Below are 18,916 nucleotides of genomic sequence, written 5' to 3' on the forward strand. Positions count from 1 at the left end.
TTTGTATTAGCAGAGGGGCGGATCGCCTTAAAATTTGCTTACTCTGGAGCAGGGGTCAGGGGTTTTCACGCAGAGAGCCATAAAAGCAAAAACATTTTGATTTTTTTTTTTGAGGGAGCCACACTATATATTTTAAGACAAAAAAAAAAAAACACCATACACACTCTTCATAAAAAAGGTAATTCTAAGCACATTTTATTTTACTGCGTGATGTTTGATGATTTGATAAAATATATGAAATAATAATAATGCCAGAGCCTGTGTCCCATATAAATATAAATAAACCACTTCAAATTCGTCTCCCCCCTGCTGTTAACTTATAGTGTTGTGGCTCATTTCGACTGTAATCTTTGTCCTAAATAAAGGTTTCAAAACAATGTGCGAGCAAAGTTGTTTTGTAGAAATGTCACAAATTACGGCAAACAAGGATACCAACATATTTACCTTCAATGAAGACAGTGCTGCATCCCTACCGCTCACCCACTCAAATTGCTCTAGGTGCTTTGCCAGAGCTTCTGGGTCCTATAAGTTTGTTATGTGGCTTTTCATCATAACGTGTCTCAACTATAAACATAGATTGTTTAATGAGCTTCCATATAAAAGGTTGTTTAGTGAGTTACAGCCAAAACGGTGTCTGTTGGTGTGACACCTTGACAGTAAACTGTAGTAAAAAATTGTGTCTTATATACTGGTATACTGGACCGAACCATTTCTGTCACTCGTATCGTCTTGGCTTCACTCTTTTGACAATCAGCTCCGTAAGAAACCATACATTTAGTAATTGTGCAAGTTCCATATTATCACTGAGTCATTTGTACCGATTGAAAAAGCCATGTATGGCTCACGAGCCATAGGTTCCCAACCCCTTCCCTGGAGGGTATCCTAGGTCATTTCCAAGGTTAATCCCTGTCATGTGGGTAGGACAGGGTACCTCCCATAATATCAGTATGGCTCTTCACAGTGTTTGATCCACATGCTTGGTTTCGGAAGTCGACTTCGTGGATGATTTGCATCCTGCATCCCCTAGAGGACTCTAATCTTTTCAAACCGTCCAAACGTTCGCCAGTGACCCACTTAGACTTGACAGACTCAACCCAATGCCGTCAAAAAAAAATTGGGTTCTTACTGCCCAAAAAATTATGCGGCATCGTTTGAGAGTTCCATAAAATGATGGCTGGCTTTGCTATGCATGACGCTCCGTTGAGTCACTTTGCTGCTAGGCCACAAGAATGTCCATTTTTTTCTGGATCGATTAAAAGCGATTATTAAGTCATTCGGTGCCATAATGAAATATTACGTTTTCATAAGCATTGTCTCTGAGTGGCAAAACGTAAAATTTTGTTTTCTTTTGTTTTTTTAAAAACAAAAACACTTTTCTTTAGGCTTTGGCCCTGCTGACCAATAAGTGTCAAGCCTGTGGGAATGATTTCAGTACGATAAATCACAAGTAGATCGATGAAATGATTTTCACAAGATCTTTAAAGATGTGTTTTTAAAAAATCTCCTTCATCGATTAATTGAAATAAAATAATCGACCGATTAGTCAATTTTTAGATTATCATGAGTTGCAACCCTAACAAAAAATGGTTGTCGACTCTTTAGTTGTGAAATCGAAATTGTTCGTTTTTCAATGATGCATTCTGCTCAAGTTCCAGCAATCGACCCGGTTTCATTTATGATCGTGCTTATTTATAAAAAAACTAGATGTTTACGAGGCTGTTTTGCACACTTGAATTTGGGAGCGATAAGTATCATACCACACTTCTTCCTAATCTCTGTTTTGAATATGATCCTGGTTCACTTCCAATCAACCCCGCAACGTCAGCACTAAGCTCCATCGTTATAATTCATGAACTTTCAGCCGTATATTGAGCCAATTAGCTGAGTCGTTCCACGAGAAGAAACAGCCTAAGTGGATAATGACCAGCCATAATCGAGCTGACACGTGGCTTAATTAAACAACAGCGGTGCAAAGTGGGACACAGCACTATGGGTCCTAGTGCTTATTGTAGTGAGGATTTTCTCCTTTATTGAAAATGCTGCATACAGTACCGGGTATATATAATTACTTCAACAATTGTAGCACACTGGTGGGACCTCTTATCACGGTTTTTCATTGTCGTAAAATATACCATATTTTCCAGACTATAAGGCACAAGAAATGTCAATGTTTGCCTTAGAATCCGGTGTGCCGTATATGCAGACAAAATTGGAAATGCATCATATGAGTACAATTATTAATCAGTCGATATGATTTATCACTGACTACAATTGCATAACAAAGGTGGCACCGGGGAACGAACCGGATAGCAATGGCAAGAGCACCAAATCCTAACCGCCAGGCTGGTAGGTCGACTGGATTACTTCCCACAATGCCTTTACCTTGATTCTTTCAGAATCTCGTGCGCGTTGTAAAGACTTTGCCAGTCGGTGAAACGATACTTTATTTCAGTGGTCACCAACATTTTCTGTTCCATGGACAGGTTTAATGTCCGACAATATTCTTGCGGCCTGTGACTATATATAGTGTGATGATGAACTAAAACCTATATATACTTTACTTCGTTTGTTTGATGACACCAAGTGTCAAAGTGAAGAGTTCAGATTTTGTTTATTTTACCCTAGTTTATTTTTTTCTAGTAAAATAAATTGGAAATAAAACTATATACTGATATAACAAAAAGGAAATTATTTTGCTCATTTTTTACTATAGTCGTTGCCTTTGAAAAAAAAAGTTTAAATAACTTCAAAATTAGAGAACAATAACTAAAATGAGCAAAGGTATTTAATACAAAAAGTTGCTGATCCTTTTATTGATAATAAGACAATTTTTCACCCAAAAAGAGAAATTATTTTCCTAGCATAAATATTATTCTAATTTTCTTTCATATTTTTTCTTAAAATAACCAAAATTGTCATTGGCACCTTTTATAGTTTCATATTTGACTAAATGATTGGGAAAAAAAAGCTTTTGAACACTTAATTGTTAACACTTACTCAATAGAGAAAATATTTAACTTTCAACTTTTTGCAATAATGTATAAAGACGTTTTCAGAAGCCAAAACGTAAAAATCTGTTTTCCTTTTTTTACTTAAAAAAAACTATTGTAAAGGCTTTGGTGTTGCTCATCAGTAAGTATCAAGCCTCTGGAAATGATTTCAGTACAAAAAAAATCACAATTGGATGGCAGTCGTGGCTCTGATCAGATCTTTTTCTCCACACATCGAAGGAGCTTCTACTTCCTGGTGTTGCCTCCTTTTTCTGGCGAAAGAGAGTGTTTGGGTGTAGCGAATAGGCGTGCCAAAGCAGTGTGGTGAGAATAGCAAAGACATGGAGAAATAGTTATAGTTTATTATAACTCCTCAACAGAGCTTATTCCTTTCAAAATAAGATGACAATGTTCCAGCGTCATCGTGTTCAGAGAGGGATGACGTTTTATGCATCTCTGCAGGAACACGGTCGACCACGGGAACACGATCGCCATGGTGACCCAAAGTTCATGCATCGTTGATGCTTAGTTCATGGATCAGTTCAGTGTTCTTTCAATGACATGTTATTTTGCAAGAATAGTGCTCTTGTATTTATGGAAAGTGTTGTTTAGATATTGGAGGCATCACAAATATTTGATGTTGACAATATCTTTGTATTATTTGCCCTTATGTAGGTTTTAGATCAGGGGATGGTGTCATGATAGTCTGGTTTGCAGTAATCTGTGGTCCGTGCAGCCCTTTGATTAAGGGCGTCACAAAAAAACATGACTTGACTTGACTTGACAAATGCGGAAACTGCACTGTATTAAAAGTTCTGCTTGAAATGCACCCATTTACAAAAAGCAGTTTTTTCTCAGAAGTTGTCTTGGAAACGAGTACTGTATTTTCAAGGAATTTTGAAATGTTCCACTGTTGTTGACTAAATAATTGTATAAACCAGGAACATACTTTTTTATGAAGGATGAGGGTTCAAGCTTTATTTTGATTTTTCCAATGCCTATGTATCTACATAGGTAAGGTTTCAGCAGGCCTTCAAAAATTAGTCAAAATGGCAAAACCTGGTTGACATCAGCTTTTCAAATGTTTGGAAAATGTCTTGCAGTGAATGAGATAATGACACCTCAAATGACACACCCCACTTTTAGTCTTAAACTGGCCGTTTTTCATATTCCCACAATAAGCTCTTGTTGGAAAAACTGCATTTGATTATGTTGCAGTGGCGGAGGTCTTGTTTCAGCACGACAACGTGATGTTTTATGAGTTTTGTGGAATTAGGACCAATGCCCAAATAAATGTTTGATGGCATAAGTGCTTTTATTTTACACGGCCTGACGTGTGGCGGTGGCTGGCTGTGCAAAGCTTGTCAGGGCACATACACAATGCCGAAACATGCATCGCTTCTATTAAACTGAAGCCGAAGTGTGCGGATGTGAAGCAGAAAGAAGGGCACTTTGCCGTCATTAAGTAAGGCTCATGTACTGACTGACCGGGTTAGATTTTAATCTCCGGGCCTTTGACGCTATGAAAAATGGATGGAGCTCTTGTTGGACACGATTCTTGAACTCGATCTTGCTCTGCGAGTCCGATACGGGCTTTATTTAGGTCCTTCTCGGCTCTCTGTTGTCTATTCTCAAGTGTCCGCCCGAGGGGACAGGGACGAGCGCAGTTTCATGATCCGTCTGCGGCCTTCCCTGCAGCGTCCGTGCAAATGCATTTCCTCTCTTGACCGATTTTACGGCCAAGAGGAGGGTAAGAGAAAAACTAAAGATGGAAATTAAGATGGACACGGGCGAGCAAAAATATATAATTGTCAAATGAAACATTTCATTAGGTTTTATTTTTCCATCCTACACATTTCTTTCAAAAGTAATTTGTATAGTATGGATTGGTGGGGAGAATTGGACCCCTTAACCACTAAAGTCGTAGTCATTTCCGGTCGTGTGTCTTTGGCAAGTACAGCCTGGTGGCACCTATCCCTCTATATGCTACTATAAGGTGCACCGGATTATAAGGCTCACCCCCCAAAAATGGTCTTTTGTGATCTAGTTTTCATTCATAATGGCGCACTGAGTCCAGACAGGCGTATTGAATTAGGGCTACAGTAAAAGCTAGCATTGTATAAAAAATAAATACATTTAAATTGAAATGAGTTATTGTGAAAATGATAAAATACCAATGTGACATCTGGTTTCACCACTAAAATTAATTAAATGATTCATAACTAGTTGCTGTGCTGCCATAACTCTGAAGTATACCCTTTTTGGCAAACTAGACAGCTAGTGAACGATGTCCCAAATGACTAGACTTCTTTTCTTTTGTTGCTGTTTATTCAGACAATGGCCTCAACCATTACCCTGATCAGGTTTCAGAACAATTATAAAACTATAAAAATGTCCTGTTCGCTTGCTAACTTTACAGATACATTCCAGGCAAAGTTATGACAAATTATGAGTACGTAATTTTTTTACAAAACCTTACCATAAACAACAATCTTCATTCAAGTCATCACAATATGTTTCTTCCGGTCAATTACTTGCAATGAGCATTCAAAAGTTGGTGCCTGAGCTGCTATCGAAGTTCTGCGCTTGTCTTTCGTTTCCTTTTAGCAACCACAAATAACATGTTAACCACCAAAGAGTACTCGGAGACCACTCTATGTCTCTCAAAGGCAGAACAGTTACCGTATCCAGGGTCGACAATTGTAACCATGCTTTTCAAATTGTATCTCCTGTTTTTCCTGCATATAAGGCGCACTTTCAAATTTCTGAACAATTTGGTTTTTTAGGTGTGCCTTATAGTCTGGAAAATATGGTAGATAAAAATATGTTTAACATTTGACTTTTATAAAATCATAACACTTGTAAAATTTTATATTAAGGACACACTTTTTAGCGCTGGATATACATTTTCAAACATTAATAAATACAGATTTCATTGTTCATGAATTGAAGAGTGACTTTCTTGTAAAAATGTCTGTGGCTAAGAAACTGGAAATATTTTACTTTTTATAACTTGTAAATTCATATAATAATGATTATTTATGACCTGTATATCATTTGTTCATAAAAAAATGATTATCAATGCTTGAAGCACAAACGCCACCCCAGTTTTTTGGAGTGCGTCTTCTAAGTGCATGTACCTGCATGCACAATGAAAAGCTTGACAGAGGCGGCAATGATGACAGAAGCCAGGAGATGGCGGCCATGAGTCAAAAAGTTCCAAATTCCAAATACTGCTCAGAAAATTTAAAATTCTCTGACATACCACAACTATTTGTTAAAGTAACATAAATCATTACTTTCCCTGATAACTAGTTACTCTTGCTTGAAAGTAATAAAGTTACTAACTCGGTTTACTTTTTGGAAGAAGTAGTGAGAAACTATAACTAATCCTTTTTAAACTAACGTCCTAAACACTGTAAATGGAAACAGAAACAAAAACCGCGGGTACGGGTATGATGTCACTCTCCAGCGTCTAACACCACTCCTGCCCCCTGTTCTCTAAACTTATCTGTTCTGCCCGGAACATCCAAGTTAAAAGTACAATTAAGAGTACAGTAAAAGCCACCAGGCACAGTGGAAAATAAAAATAAGGGCACTTCGAACTTAAATGGGCAATGTTAACACATACTTAATAGAGAAAATATTTAACTTTCAACTTTTTAAGGACACCACAAATGATGCACCCCAGTTTTAAAGTCAAGTCAAGTCAAGTCATTTTTATTTGTATAGCCCTTAATCACAAAGACTCTCAAAAGGCTTCACAAGTTATTACACAGACTATTTCTTTCAGACTATTATTACACCATCCCCTGATCTGGAACCAACATGAGGGCAAGGAAAAACTCAAAAAACCTCAACATGAGGAAAGTGAAGAAACCTTGAGAAGGGACCGCACATGTGGTATCCCCCTTCCAGGATTACCAGACAGCAAAGGATGTTGCTATCACAAATAATACAGAGATATTGTCCACGAAAAGTATAGGTTATAGGTTATTCATATGCTATAGCGTAGAAGTGAGTCTTAAGCTTAGATTTAAACAATTCCACTGAGGTTGCAAATCAGATCTCAGGAGGAAGAGCATTCCACAGCACCGGTCCCCGGATGGAGAACGCTCTCGAACCAGCGGAACACTTCTTGGCTCTTGGGATCACCAGAAGACCGGCGCTCTCAGAACGAAGGCTTCGGACCGGAACACAGGGGGAAATCAGATCTGAAAGATATGAGGGAGCAAGTCCATGAATGATTTTGTATACTACTAAGAGAACCTTGAAATCACATCTTAGGCTAACAGGGAGCCAACGCAGGTTAGCCAAAATCGGCGTGATGTGATCGGACTATGTTTGGATTTCAGGGAACTTTTAAAAATATCAGCCATTTTTTTGAATAGTCAAAATAATTTCATAAACTACATAGTTTAGGTATTGATGGCTACCCCTTGGTCAGATATTTGTATCAGTTTCAATGAATGTGCTATCAAAATCTCTAATGGTGACCATTCAAGAGAGTGGAAGTTGTTCATTCACAACTGGTTAGAGTTAGCATTTAGCTATAAAAAGAATTTAATACTTTTCCATTTTTAAATGGCCATCCATGGAAAGAAATAATGACTGATACAGTGTGAAATCAATCATTTTTGCCGTCCAGTGGGAACATTTGCATTTCAAATCACCATTATCTTCTTATGTCTATTTCCCTCTGCGTGATTGCAAAAAGAGCTCTGGAGGTGTGCACGTGCTTTTGTTTTGTTTTGACGTGAGCTTGCTTGAGTGCGTGTCCCAGTGAGCAAGTAAACCTTAGTGAATGCTCGCAGGACCCAAATCAATCAGTCCTGCTTAACCGAGCACAAATTCAACCTCCATCAGCAGGTTATGGAGCAGTTAGAGGACACCCCGGAGCACTTGGGGGCCGGGCCGTGCGTCAGGGCAAAATGGCACCGTCAGTGCTTCCAATTGACAGAAAATATGGATCATGTGACAGGGTCATTGAAGGAAGGTGCACCGCTAACAATTTGTGTCCTTATTATCTGCTAAATCTGCTGTTTGACTGTTGTTTTTTTGCACAAATGCATCATAACGGTCAAGTATTTTCTGCGACAGTTTTGCCAGACCTAGATTTTTTTCATCAGTTCACAATTTTACAGTGAATCCTGGTTTTACCTCTAAAGTTTTTTTTCATTGTTAATTGTATTTATTCCTTTTTTTCTTTTTTTCTTTGCATTTGGATTTGGGCCCCAGCACCCACACTGACCCTAGTGAGTACTAGCGGGTCAGAAAATGGATGGATAGATAGACCAAGGGTTGGGAACTTTTATAACTCAAAGAGCCATGAAAATAAAATATTTTGATTGATTTTTGTATTTATATTTTAGAAAAGATTTAACAACACTGCTAAACCGGCTCTTCAGACAAAAGTCAATCATTCAGCCCTTGTATTTGACTGCGTGGTGTGTAATGATCTGATCAAATATATGAAAAATACTATTGCCAAACCCTGTGTTCCACATCAAAAACTATCACACTTAAAATGTGTCTCCCTCCGGCAGTTACTTAAGATTCTGGAGGTTCACACAAAGCACAGCTCCCTTCTTTTTCACAAGCGCTGAATGGAGAACAATCCATAAACCTTTGGTTTTCAATTTTTTTTGTGACATTTCTACAAAAGAACTCTGCTTGCACCTTGTTTTGTAACCATTATTTACAGAATAAAATGACGATCGAATTGACCCTAAAGGATTTTAAGTAACTGGGGGAGGGAGACAAGTTTTATGGGGTATTTTTGTTGACTGTAACACAGGGTCTGGCATTATTATAATTTCATACATTTTTTTGAATCATTTAAGATCCCAGTGAGCTTAAATGCACTGAAAATTAGCTTTTTTTTCTGGAAAGCAGCTTTGGCCATTTTGCTGCATTTTCTTCTTAAATTGTATGGTGAGGCCCTCTAAAAAAAATCAGATCAAAATATTTTACTGGGTCTTTGGATGACAAAGGTTGTGTATAAAGTTGTGTATAATACGCTCACAAACTATCATTTTTATTTTAAAAAGTGCATTATACGCGAACAAATACAGTACCGGTAATCAGCTGTATTGGATGAGAGAGTCATAGGAAACAAATAGTATAAGAGAGACGGCAAAAAAATCTTGATGCATTTATGAAATCGACAGGTTATTAGTCAATTTTTTAAAGTGGCAAAATTTTCGGTTTACAGTCTGGTAAGTTGGTTGGATGGTTGGTTGGTTTGTTGGTTGGTTGGATGGTTGGATCCCTTAACCACAAAGGTTGTAGGGGCACCATTTCCTGTGGTGTGTCTTGGCCAAGAACAGCCTGGTGGCACCCATCCCTTTCTATGCCACTCAAAATAAGAAGAGAAGACATACATTGTTTTCAAACATAAAATGAGAGGACCGTACAAAAGAAACCCACAATGCCACATTCCAGAATCTGTTCTAAAAGCCCTCAGGTTACAAAAAAGTTTACATAAGCAGATCTGCACTAGAGGGTGTGGAAACAAAGAACACATCTGTCGGAGCCAAAACAGACAGTGGACCCAAACGTGTAACGTTTCACACCAAGCTTTATTGAGGAAGCGGGGAAGTCAGGCGCGGGGAAACAAACGCCAGCGATCCGGGGCTTGCTGGGCAGGAAAAGCAGGAAGCCCTCGAGATCGGAGCGTGGTTTGCAAGACGTAAACAAGACAGGCAGCCAGGACGCGAGATCGGAGCGTGGTCGGTGGATGGAATCAAATCAGGTAACCGGAGACGATCAGGAATCCAGGGACAGACGAGCAGGATACAGGACAGGACGGGACAGACGGGAGCCAGAGTCGAAAAGTGCTTGCCTTGCATATGCGGAGGTTCGCTGACGGACTGACAAGTAGTGAATGAGAGTGTTGAGTTTAAATAGGAGGGGAAACGAGCAGCAGCTGGGGCCAAACAAGCGGACACAGGTGAGGGCAAAAGGCAAATCATGACAACGTTATCTGCCTATAGTGATAATGATGTAAACCATGCATAATAATAGCCAAAAAAACAACAACAGTGAGGAATAATTGTCAAAATAACTAACAGGCATCCTAGGCAGGTGACCAGTAATAAACAGAATAAACTTATCAACAACTGAGGAAGAATTCCAAGGTTTAGTTTTTTTCCTAGGTTTTAACTGTGTCATGTAATGTGGGCCATTCATCACAAGCCTCGCTATCACAACTTAAGCTCCTTATTTTTCTTTATACCTCAACCCTGGCAGGAGTTTGCTCTTTGCATTCTGGTCTTGCGCTAGCATATTTTGCAGACTTTAAACACACAACTAATCACTGTTTTTTGCCATTTTTTCCATGGCTGTGTTGACGTGAGGGTTTTTATGCATGCACACACTGATGAGAAGATAGTGACTGATTCAGAAAGTGTCTATTGATCGTGCTGTGTTTGTCTGCATCGCCTTTATGGACCAAACATCCGGCCAGTATTTCCCAGCACTACTTAACCTTAGCAGATGCAGCGCTGCCACAAGATGCTGATACTTTCCGTGTTATTAGTCTTCTGATACTTACAATCATAAAACTGCAGAGCAGAGTGGAAGCCAGAAGGGAACTGTCGGCTGCATTTACAAAGCAGCGGAGTGCAAGAAGAGAAGTGGTTTTGTGGGATATGTCAGCTTTGATATCAATTGTTTGAATGTTGAGCCAAAGTGAACTTTCATGTTGGAACAAGCCAGCCAGAAGTCTGGAACACACGAGGCCAGAACCTAAAAAGGCCGAGATTAATTAGCCGCCAAACTGGACAATTTTGACCCATTTAACCTTAGTTATAAATAATCGACCAACTAATTATTTTTAAAATAAAATACAATAGTATACATTTTCTAGATAACAACATAGGGAACATTGTTTGCAAAAAGATTAGACATGGCACGCCAAGATCATCATGATAAATATGATAATAAAGACTCAAAAAAGAAAGACTGTATTTACAAGGTACAGCTTGGAAACTGGCTAAGTTGTAAGTGCCACTTCCTTTTGTAATAATAGTGCAATGAATAATGGTGCATTGTAACAATGTCATGGGTCAAATCCAGCTACAAGCCTTCCTGTGCGGAGTTTGCATGTTCACCCCCTGCTTACGTGGGCTTCCCCCGAGCACTCCGGGTTTCCTCCCACATTCCAAAAACATGCATGTCAGGTTAAAATTGTCCCTAGGGGGGAATGTACAAATCAAAAATAATTGAGTGAATAATAAAAAGTGAATAATCGCACAAAATTCTGCTGATTTGAATCAATATTTTCTTATTTTCATAAAAAAAACGTGAAAAAACATAAAAACATACAGTAGAATTCAAAATGACGACGACCATTTTAACCCAAGAGGATAGCCTGTATTATCTCGACTGTAACCACAAATTAAAAAACAACGTAATAATGTCAATTAAGGCAAGAGTATAATCTAAGATTTCGAAAACAAGATGAACTGATCTATAACCATTATCAACAGACTGTGTGCTTTAAGATTCTTCAATGAAAAAAAGGGTACGCTTTGGCTCCAAAAAGGTTGAAAAACATCATTTCAAAAGGCTGCATGCATGATACAACCATATCATACGTCAACCTTAACAATGGTTAAGCCTTCTCATATTGACAAAATGAAATAAAGTCGCAAATTCTATGCCTCATTCAGGCAAAGCACACACTATCGTTCTGCATTCACTAACCTCACACAAATTTATAATTATCAAAAATTCACTGAAAAGGCTCTGACATCTGAATTACTAATCGGAATTATGTTCCTTTTAAAAAAAAGGGCCTGATTAAAGTGCCAAAAAACTGTATCTGCTAGGGGTAGGCAGATCGATCCAAATATTGATCTCAATTTCAAGCAAGTACTTGTATTGGATCACTACTATTGTCCTGGGATAGGTATTTTGTTCCTCCACCAATTTCCTAAAAGTTCCACTTCCCTATGGAGATAGCCTCTCTCTCTGTTGTGACTGACAGGCACACTTTTAGCACCTCTACCTACCTGGCCTGCTGCTGTATCCTGCCTGCCAGGCAAAAGAGAGTGCCAATTCTATGCAAAAAAACCCTACCAGAAGCTAAATTTGACAGAAGCAGTTGGTGTGGACTTTTTTTCTACTACAGAAAATGACAATGCCAAGTGTACTTTATGTGGTAAAATTGTGGTTTACTGTGGCATCACCACAAGTGTACATGAACACTTGAAGAAGCTCACCCCGTAGAGAGCAGCGAGCTGCGAGCAAAAATGTATGTTCCTGTTTCTGAACAAAACCCGTAAATCCGTTGTCACTATTGCAACAGAGCCAATGAGAAATATAATCGGCCCTTTTTTTTCATTACTGACATTATTTTCAAAATATTGTGCAGTGGAAGGTATTTGAGTTCTCTGGTTAACATTGTTGTACAGTATTTGTATTTTCACAATATTGGTGTTACTGTCACGGTTGCCATGGCGCCCAATTGGCACTGCTCGTGTGGCGCCAGCTGTAGCTTGTTGACAGATTGGCTCCCTGTCAGTATTTAAACTCTTTCCATTCAGTCCCCTTTGGTCGGTCCATCGGCAAATCTCTGTTTTTTTACGGCAAGTCCTTTTTCGCCTGTTTTTGCTCCTGTTTGTCTCCCGTAACGTTCTGTTTTGATCTCGACCACGTCTGTTCTCCCGTCCCGAATAACAACCCATCTTCTGATATCTACCACGTTTTTGCTCTTCCACCCCGGCTACTGACCCGTTTTTTTCCGTTCCCGACACCGCCATCGCTCGCCACGGAAGTCCCACTTCCGCATCTGAGCAACCTATACCCCGCGATCAGCGATCTCCGGACCGTGTGTGCACTCCTTTCCCTTCTTCCCAATAAAACTGTGAGAAACGTTACACGAGTGGGTCCTGTCTCCGTTCTGGTCCTGACAGTTACTCTTTATCTTAAACAGTTGTAATAGAAATAGTTCTATTTATCTTTTTTATAATGTTAAAGTTTGCAATGTATATATTTATTAAAAAAAAAAAAAATGTGCCTAAATTCTTTATTCTGTTTTCCTCGTATTTATAAACAAACTCAGGGTGGGTGGGGTCTCAGTTATTCACTGATCTTGATATTTCCAGGCAAAAAGAATGATCAGTATGGATTGATAATTCCATGTATTTATTTGGATTGGATCGATACCAGTATTCCCGGTATTCACCCATAGTCTTAAATACGAACAATTTCAATGTTGTGTTTTCTTTTTTTATTACAGAGGGACACGAAAGGTCAGTTCCTGTTCGACCATGTGTGTAATCACTACAACCTCCTCGAGAAGGATTACTTTGGCATTCGCTACGTGGATCCAGAGAAACAGAGGGTAAACCTCACTCTTGCTCATGTTCGCATTTTTCAAATAAACACAACTTTATGACCTCATATAACAAGTAGATTGGTTACTTAACGCCACAGTGCTGTAAAAATAACATACCAAGACGTATAGATGAACCCATTAATTCATGTATAACATTGCCGTCCATAATTTGTATTTTTATGAGCATTTTTTACACCAAATATGAAATGAAGAGGCTGCCAAAAGTATTATGTGTTCTCCTTGAGTACATCTAAGAGGCTGTGCATTGCCAAATAATATCCATCACTGCCTCAAGTTATGCACTTGCTATATTAAACAGCTGTTGAGGTTGTAATTCATCTCAATGGCAAAAACCTTTAGATGCTTTTAATGTTATTATTGAGTTGTTAAACTGAGTTTGTGATTTATTATTATTTGTGTGGTTTTTTTTTTTCAAGCACTGGCTGGAACCCAACAAAGCTGTGGTACGACAGATGAAATGTAAGTACACTTTTTTTGGTGTAGTTTTAAAAAAAAGATTTTGTACTGTATAGATGACACATATCAAATTCAAGGCTTGCGGATGGTTTATCCTGATTAAACATTGTATTATACACCAATTTTCATTGTGTATTTTTGTTTCTGTTTTTGAATCATAGATTTTAGCAACATTTTTGGATTTCAATGCAATTATATTTTTAAAAATATTTCAGTTGAGTGAACTTGTATTGTTTTTTTTGAAGTCAATTTAAATCACTTTTGCTAAAATAAAAACAAAAGGCTACTAGTACTTTTGTCTAAATAATAACGGCTTCTTTCCTTTAATTGTCATGTGATGTGTATTTTTTTTACAAAATTTGTTTTTCTATTTTGCCTGTTGAAAAGATTAACGACCCAAACGAAACTGTTGCTATACATATATATATATATATATATATATATATATATATATATATATATATATATATATATATATATATCTCATCTCATCTCATTAGCCGTACCGCTTATCCTCATTAGGGTCGCGGGGGGCTGGAGCCCATCCCAGCCATCTCCGGGCAGTGGGCAGGGGACACCCTGAACTGGTTGCCAGCCAATCGCAGGGCACACAGGGACAGGACAACTCATTCGCTCATTCACACCTAGGGACAATTTGGACCGGCCAATTCACCTGAAATGCATGTTTTTGGAACGTGGGAGGAAAGAGTGCCCGGAGGAAACCCACGCAGGCACGGGGAGAACATACAAACTCCGCACAGGAAGTCCGGAGCTGGATTTGAACCCATGACAGGTTCCCATGACATGAACTGTGCCGCACAAGCGCTAACCACTGCGCCGCCGTGCTATATATATATATATATATATATATATATATATATATATATATATATATATATATATATATATATATATATATATATATATATATATATATATAATTTGGAAAATTGTCAACATTCCATCAGTCCAGCCCTTGGCTTGTAGCCCTTTGTTCTCTTTGCCCCTTAGTCTGTTTGACTTTGCCATCCCTTGTTGACAGATCTGATCCAGAAGATAAATATAGTTGTGCAACAAAAATGTTTACATTTCATTTACTTAACATGAATTTAAAAGACATAAATGAACTGACAATAAAATATGCAATAAAATCAAACAAAATAAATGGAAAATAGGTTTACATAATATACATTTTGTTTTGATTTTTTAATTTCATTTCCATATTAAATAGTATTATCCAGACTTAACAAAATTAGTGCATTTTAATGGAAACATTTTTTAAATTTTGCATTGAAGAGAGTGACCCCAATCCCCTCATCCTGAGATTTTAATAGTGCATGAATGAATAACTGAAAATCAACTAATCCGTTCCGGGCTTCCTAAAATCTTCCAAGCTAACCCCAAATATAATTAAACACATCTTCCCTGATCGATAAAAATACATTAACAAAGTAATTGAATATGAAAAATACAGTAATTGGATAAATAAGATGACATGAAAAAAAAAAGGGAGTTTATTAAGAGCACTTACCATGGGGTAATTTGCCGGTTGCTAACAGGGGGTGTATGCGTGGTGGTAGAGGCGTGAGGGAAAGAAATGCAGGAGTGCGGAAGCACAAGAAAGCACCATAAAAAACAACACCTGAACACAAGGATCATGCCTGCATTGTGGGAAACGCACATGCTAAGTGGAACGAGCTGATACTGGGGGTGAATTATCTCTGGTTGTAAGCGGTCTCTGGTGGTAGTGGCCGGAAATTCTCTTAACTTGTATTTCTTGGTGAAAGACATCTTGTATTCCAAATTTCTCATAACCAGAGTAGCACATATGTAGAGGGGCCACCAAAAAATTGATTTCTTTCGATCAAAATATCATTTATTGGTGTACTCTCTTAAAAAGAAAACATGTTAAAAAGTAAGGCCGTATGACAATGTGTCACAATATTTTTGAAAATGAATCATGCTGCCAACAGCTTTGAGGCTTTAAATTGTATAGCACTTATGATTTTTGTTTTTAAAACCATCAGAAATATTACACATCAGGTGCCATTTTTCAAATAAATGCCTCTCCCATCTGTATATAATAATTTTAGTAAATAAACTAACTGTTCATCCTCTTGTTTGCCATCTTCATGGTGTTGTCTAATGGCCCGGATGTTCTTCCTGTTCTGTTATAAACTGATAACGGAACGTGCCCATTAGCGGTGAAACACGAGGCAGGGAATTAGCGTGTTAGATTGAGATAACGGCGAAGGAAATGTAAGCCGTTGATAGATACTGCGGCCAGGGAAAGAAGGAACGTCTGGAAAAACGAGACGAGTAGTCGTGTTGACAGGGAATGAAAGAAAAGAACGAGAGAGAAGCAAGGGAAGAGGCGCTGAGTCGACCTGACGTATCTTCTTCTCCCTGTGGCGGTTGCCTCTTCTAAATCAGGAGACTTGACGTTTTTTTTTTTTATTTAGACATTGACGTCACATTTACAAACACTTGCTGACTCTGAGTAAAACACCTTAGCCAGTGAGCTGCTCTTGTTTTTTCAGGGGTGGTGGCGGAGCTTTTTGGGCTTTCATGTTCCTTAACATGTATTATGCATAATGTGTGGGTTCATTATTTTCTCTCTCCTTTTTGTACAGGCAAAATCCGCCTAAGTACATGCTAGTCCCATAAAAAATTGAAAAAAGAGAAAAAAAAATTCCCTCAATAGTTGGGAAACAACATAATGGTACCATTTTGAACATTTCCACTTTTTACATAATCTCAGAAAATGTTAACTCTACAATAGTTTACTTTTCAATTATTCTATACTCAAAAAACATTCTTAATGATAATGAGTTAATGGTGTGACTTTTATAACATACACCATCAGTCAATATTGCACTAGTAAACTGTATATGAATTTAAAAAACAAGGTTAAAAAGGTCTGATCTAATTGATTTACAATATCCTGCAGTTACAACCACAGTCAGCAGATTTGAGGGAACAATTAGAGATCTCAGGTTTGAGAGCATTCGCCATTTAGCCCATGGTGCTGTGGAATGCTCTGCCCTCTGAGATTTGATCTGCAACCTCAGTGGAACTGTTAAAATCTAGGCTTAAAACACAATTACATTCTATGGCTTATGAACGACCTATGTTTTATGTTGGCAAGGTCTATGTATTGCAACATCAGTTGCAGCCTCGTCACCCTGGAAGGGGGATTACCTCATGTGCGGTCCCTTCTCAAGGTTTCTTCATTTTCTTCATGCTGAGGTTTTTGAGTTTTCCCTTGCTCTCATGTAGGTTTTAGATCAGATGGTGTAATAATAGTCTGTAATCCGAGCCCTATGAGACTCCTTGTGATGAAGGGCTATACAAATGAACATGACTTGACTTGACTCAATGTCTAGCGCCACAGAACGTAGCAGCCTGGCAGCCACTACTACACTCAGTAAATACCATTTTGCAGCAAATGGCATCATTGTGAAGGATTTAAAAATGGTTTGTTGGAACAAATCCCTTGTCCAAAATTAGATGTTACCTGTGTGGAATAAAAATAATGACAAATACACACAACCGGACATAACTTGATTTGACTTTGCCCAAAATAATATCAGAATAAGACTAACCACACTACATTCTAGCTGTAGCACTACGGGCCATACTGGGTTCAAATTTCGGTAGAGCACTAGGCCATGAGTAAACAAATGATTTATTGATTTAATTTTCTTTGTATCTCCCAACAGTCTGGGATTCAATACTTTGGCAATACATGGGGGAAAAGATCGTGTAGACGTATCCAATTTTTCTCATTTGAATTTATGGATGAATACACAAAAGGCCATTTCTATGTGCATGTTGCATTTGATTGTATATTTGTTTATATGTGAATTAATTTAATCCAATAGGTTTTGAAACACTCAGAATTAAAGTCCATGTTTTTGAACACTAAATTTGATAATATGCAACAGAATGCACTAAGAATGTTTTTGTTTTCTAACGTGGAATTTGCTAAATATCTTAATAAATGTAATAAGTCCATTATAAAGAAAATTGAAATTACAGAAAACTGTCGCAATTCATCTGTGTGTTGGCCTTGAGCGCAGCACACATTAATGCTACTTAAAAAACAATGGGCAGTTAAGATACAGTGCATCCGGAAAGTATTCACAGCGCTTCACTTTTTCCACATTTTGTTATGTTACAGCCTCATTCCAAATTGTATTAATTTAATCTCTTATCTCAAAATTCTACACAAAATACTCCATTATGAAAATGTGAAAAAGTTCTTTTTTTTTACTTTTTTGAATTGATTAAAAAAAGAAAACTAAGAAATCACATTTACATAAGTATTCACAGCCTTTGCTTAATACTTTGTTGATCCACCTTTGGCAGCAAATACAGCCTCAAGTCTTTTTGAATATGATCCCACAAGTTTAGCACACCTATCTTTAGGCAGTTTTGCCCATTCTTCTTTGCAATAAGTCTCAAGCTCAATCAGGTTGGATGGGAGACGTTTGTGCACAGCCGTTTTCAGATCTCTCCAGAGATGTTCGATCGGATTCAAGTCTGGACTCTGGCTGGGCCACTCCAGGACATTCACGGAGTGGTTCTGAAGCCAATCTTTTGAGATCTTGCCTGTGTGCTTTGGGTCGTTGTCCTGCTGAAAAATGAACCTTCGCCCCAGCCTGAGGTCAAGAGCGCTCTGGAGCAGGTTTTCATCCAGGATATCTCTATATATTGCTGCATTTATTTTTCCTTCTATCCTGACTAGTCTGCCAGTTCCTGCTGCTGAAAAACATCCCCACAGCATGAAGCTGCCACCACCATGCTTTACTGTAGGGATGGTATTGGCCTGGTGATGAGCGGTGCCTGGTTTCCTCCAAACATGGCGCCTGGCATTCACACCAAAGAGTTCAATCTTTGTCTCATCAGACCAGAGAATTTTGTTTCTCATGGTCTGAGAGTCATTCAGGTGTTTTTTGGCAAATTCCAGACGGGCTTCCATGTTCCTTTTGCTAAGGAGTGGCTTTCGTCTGGCCACTCTACCATACAGGCCTGATTGGTGGATTGCTGCAGAGATGGTTGTCCTTCTGGAAGGCTTATCTCTCTCTACAGAGGAACGCTG

General features: G+C 38.3%; 1 protein-coding gene and 1 long non-coding RNA gene across 3 annotated transcripts in view; one reads left to right on the forward strand and one right to left on the reverse strand.

Moving 5' to 3' along the window:
• Positions 1 to 18,916, forward strand: part of frmd3 (FERM domain containing 3) — an 88,634-nt gene that overhangs the window by 14,866 nt on the left and 54,852 nt on the right. For both annotated transcript variants that reach the window (XM_088336069.1, XM_088336070.1), the window contains exons 2-3: positions 13,237 to 13,341; positions 13,773 to 13,815. In XM_088336069.1, the coding sequence (XP_088192195.1) occupies positions 13,237 to 13,341; positions 13,773 to 13,815 (148 nt within the window). The remainder of the gene's footprint in view (positions 1 to 13,236; positions 13,342 to 13,772; positions 13,816 to 18,916) is intronic.
• LOC148365671 (uncharacterized) lies at positions 9,505 to 15,635 on the reverse strand. Its single transcript, XR_015850500.1, has 3 exons — positions 15,344 to 15,635; positions 10,546 to 10,739; positions 9,505 to 9,862 (listed from the first exon to the last, which is right to left on the reverse strand). It is a non-coding gene; the product is annotated as an uncharacterized LOC148365671 (long non-coding RNA).

The sequence above is a fragment of the Urocampus carinirostris genome, chromosome 5 (genome assembly GCF_059441175.1).
Source record: "Urocampus carinirostris isolate Australia breed hairy pipefish chromosome 5, RoL_Ucar_1.0, whole genome shotgun sequence".
Taxonomy (NCBI): domain Eukaryota; kingdom Metazoa; phylum Chordata; class Actinopteri; order Syngnathiformes; family Syngnathidae; genus Urocampus; species Urocampus carinirostris.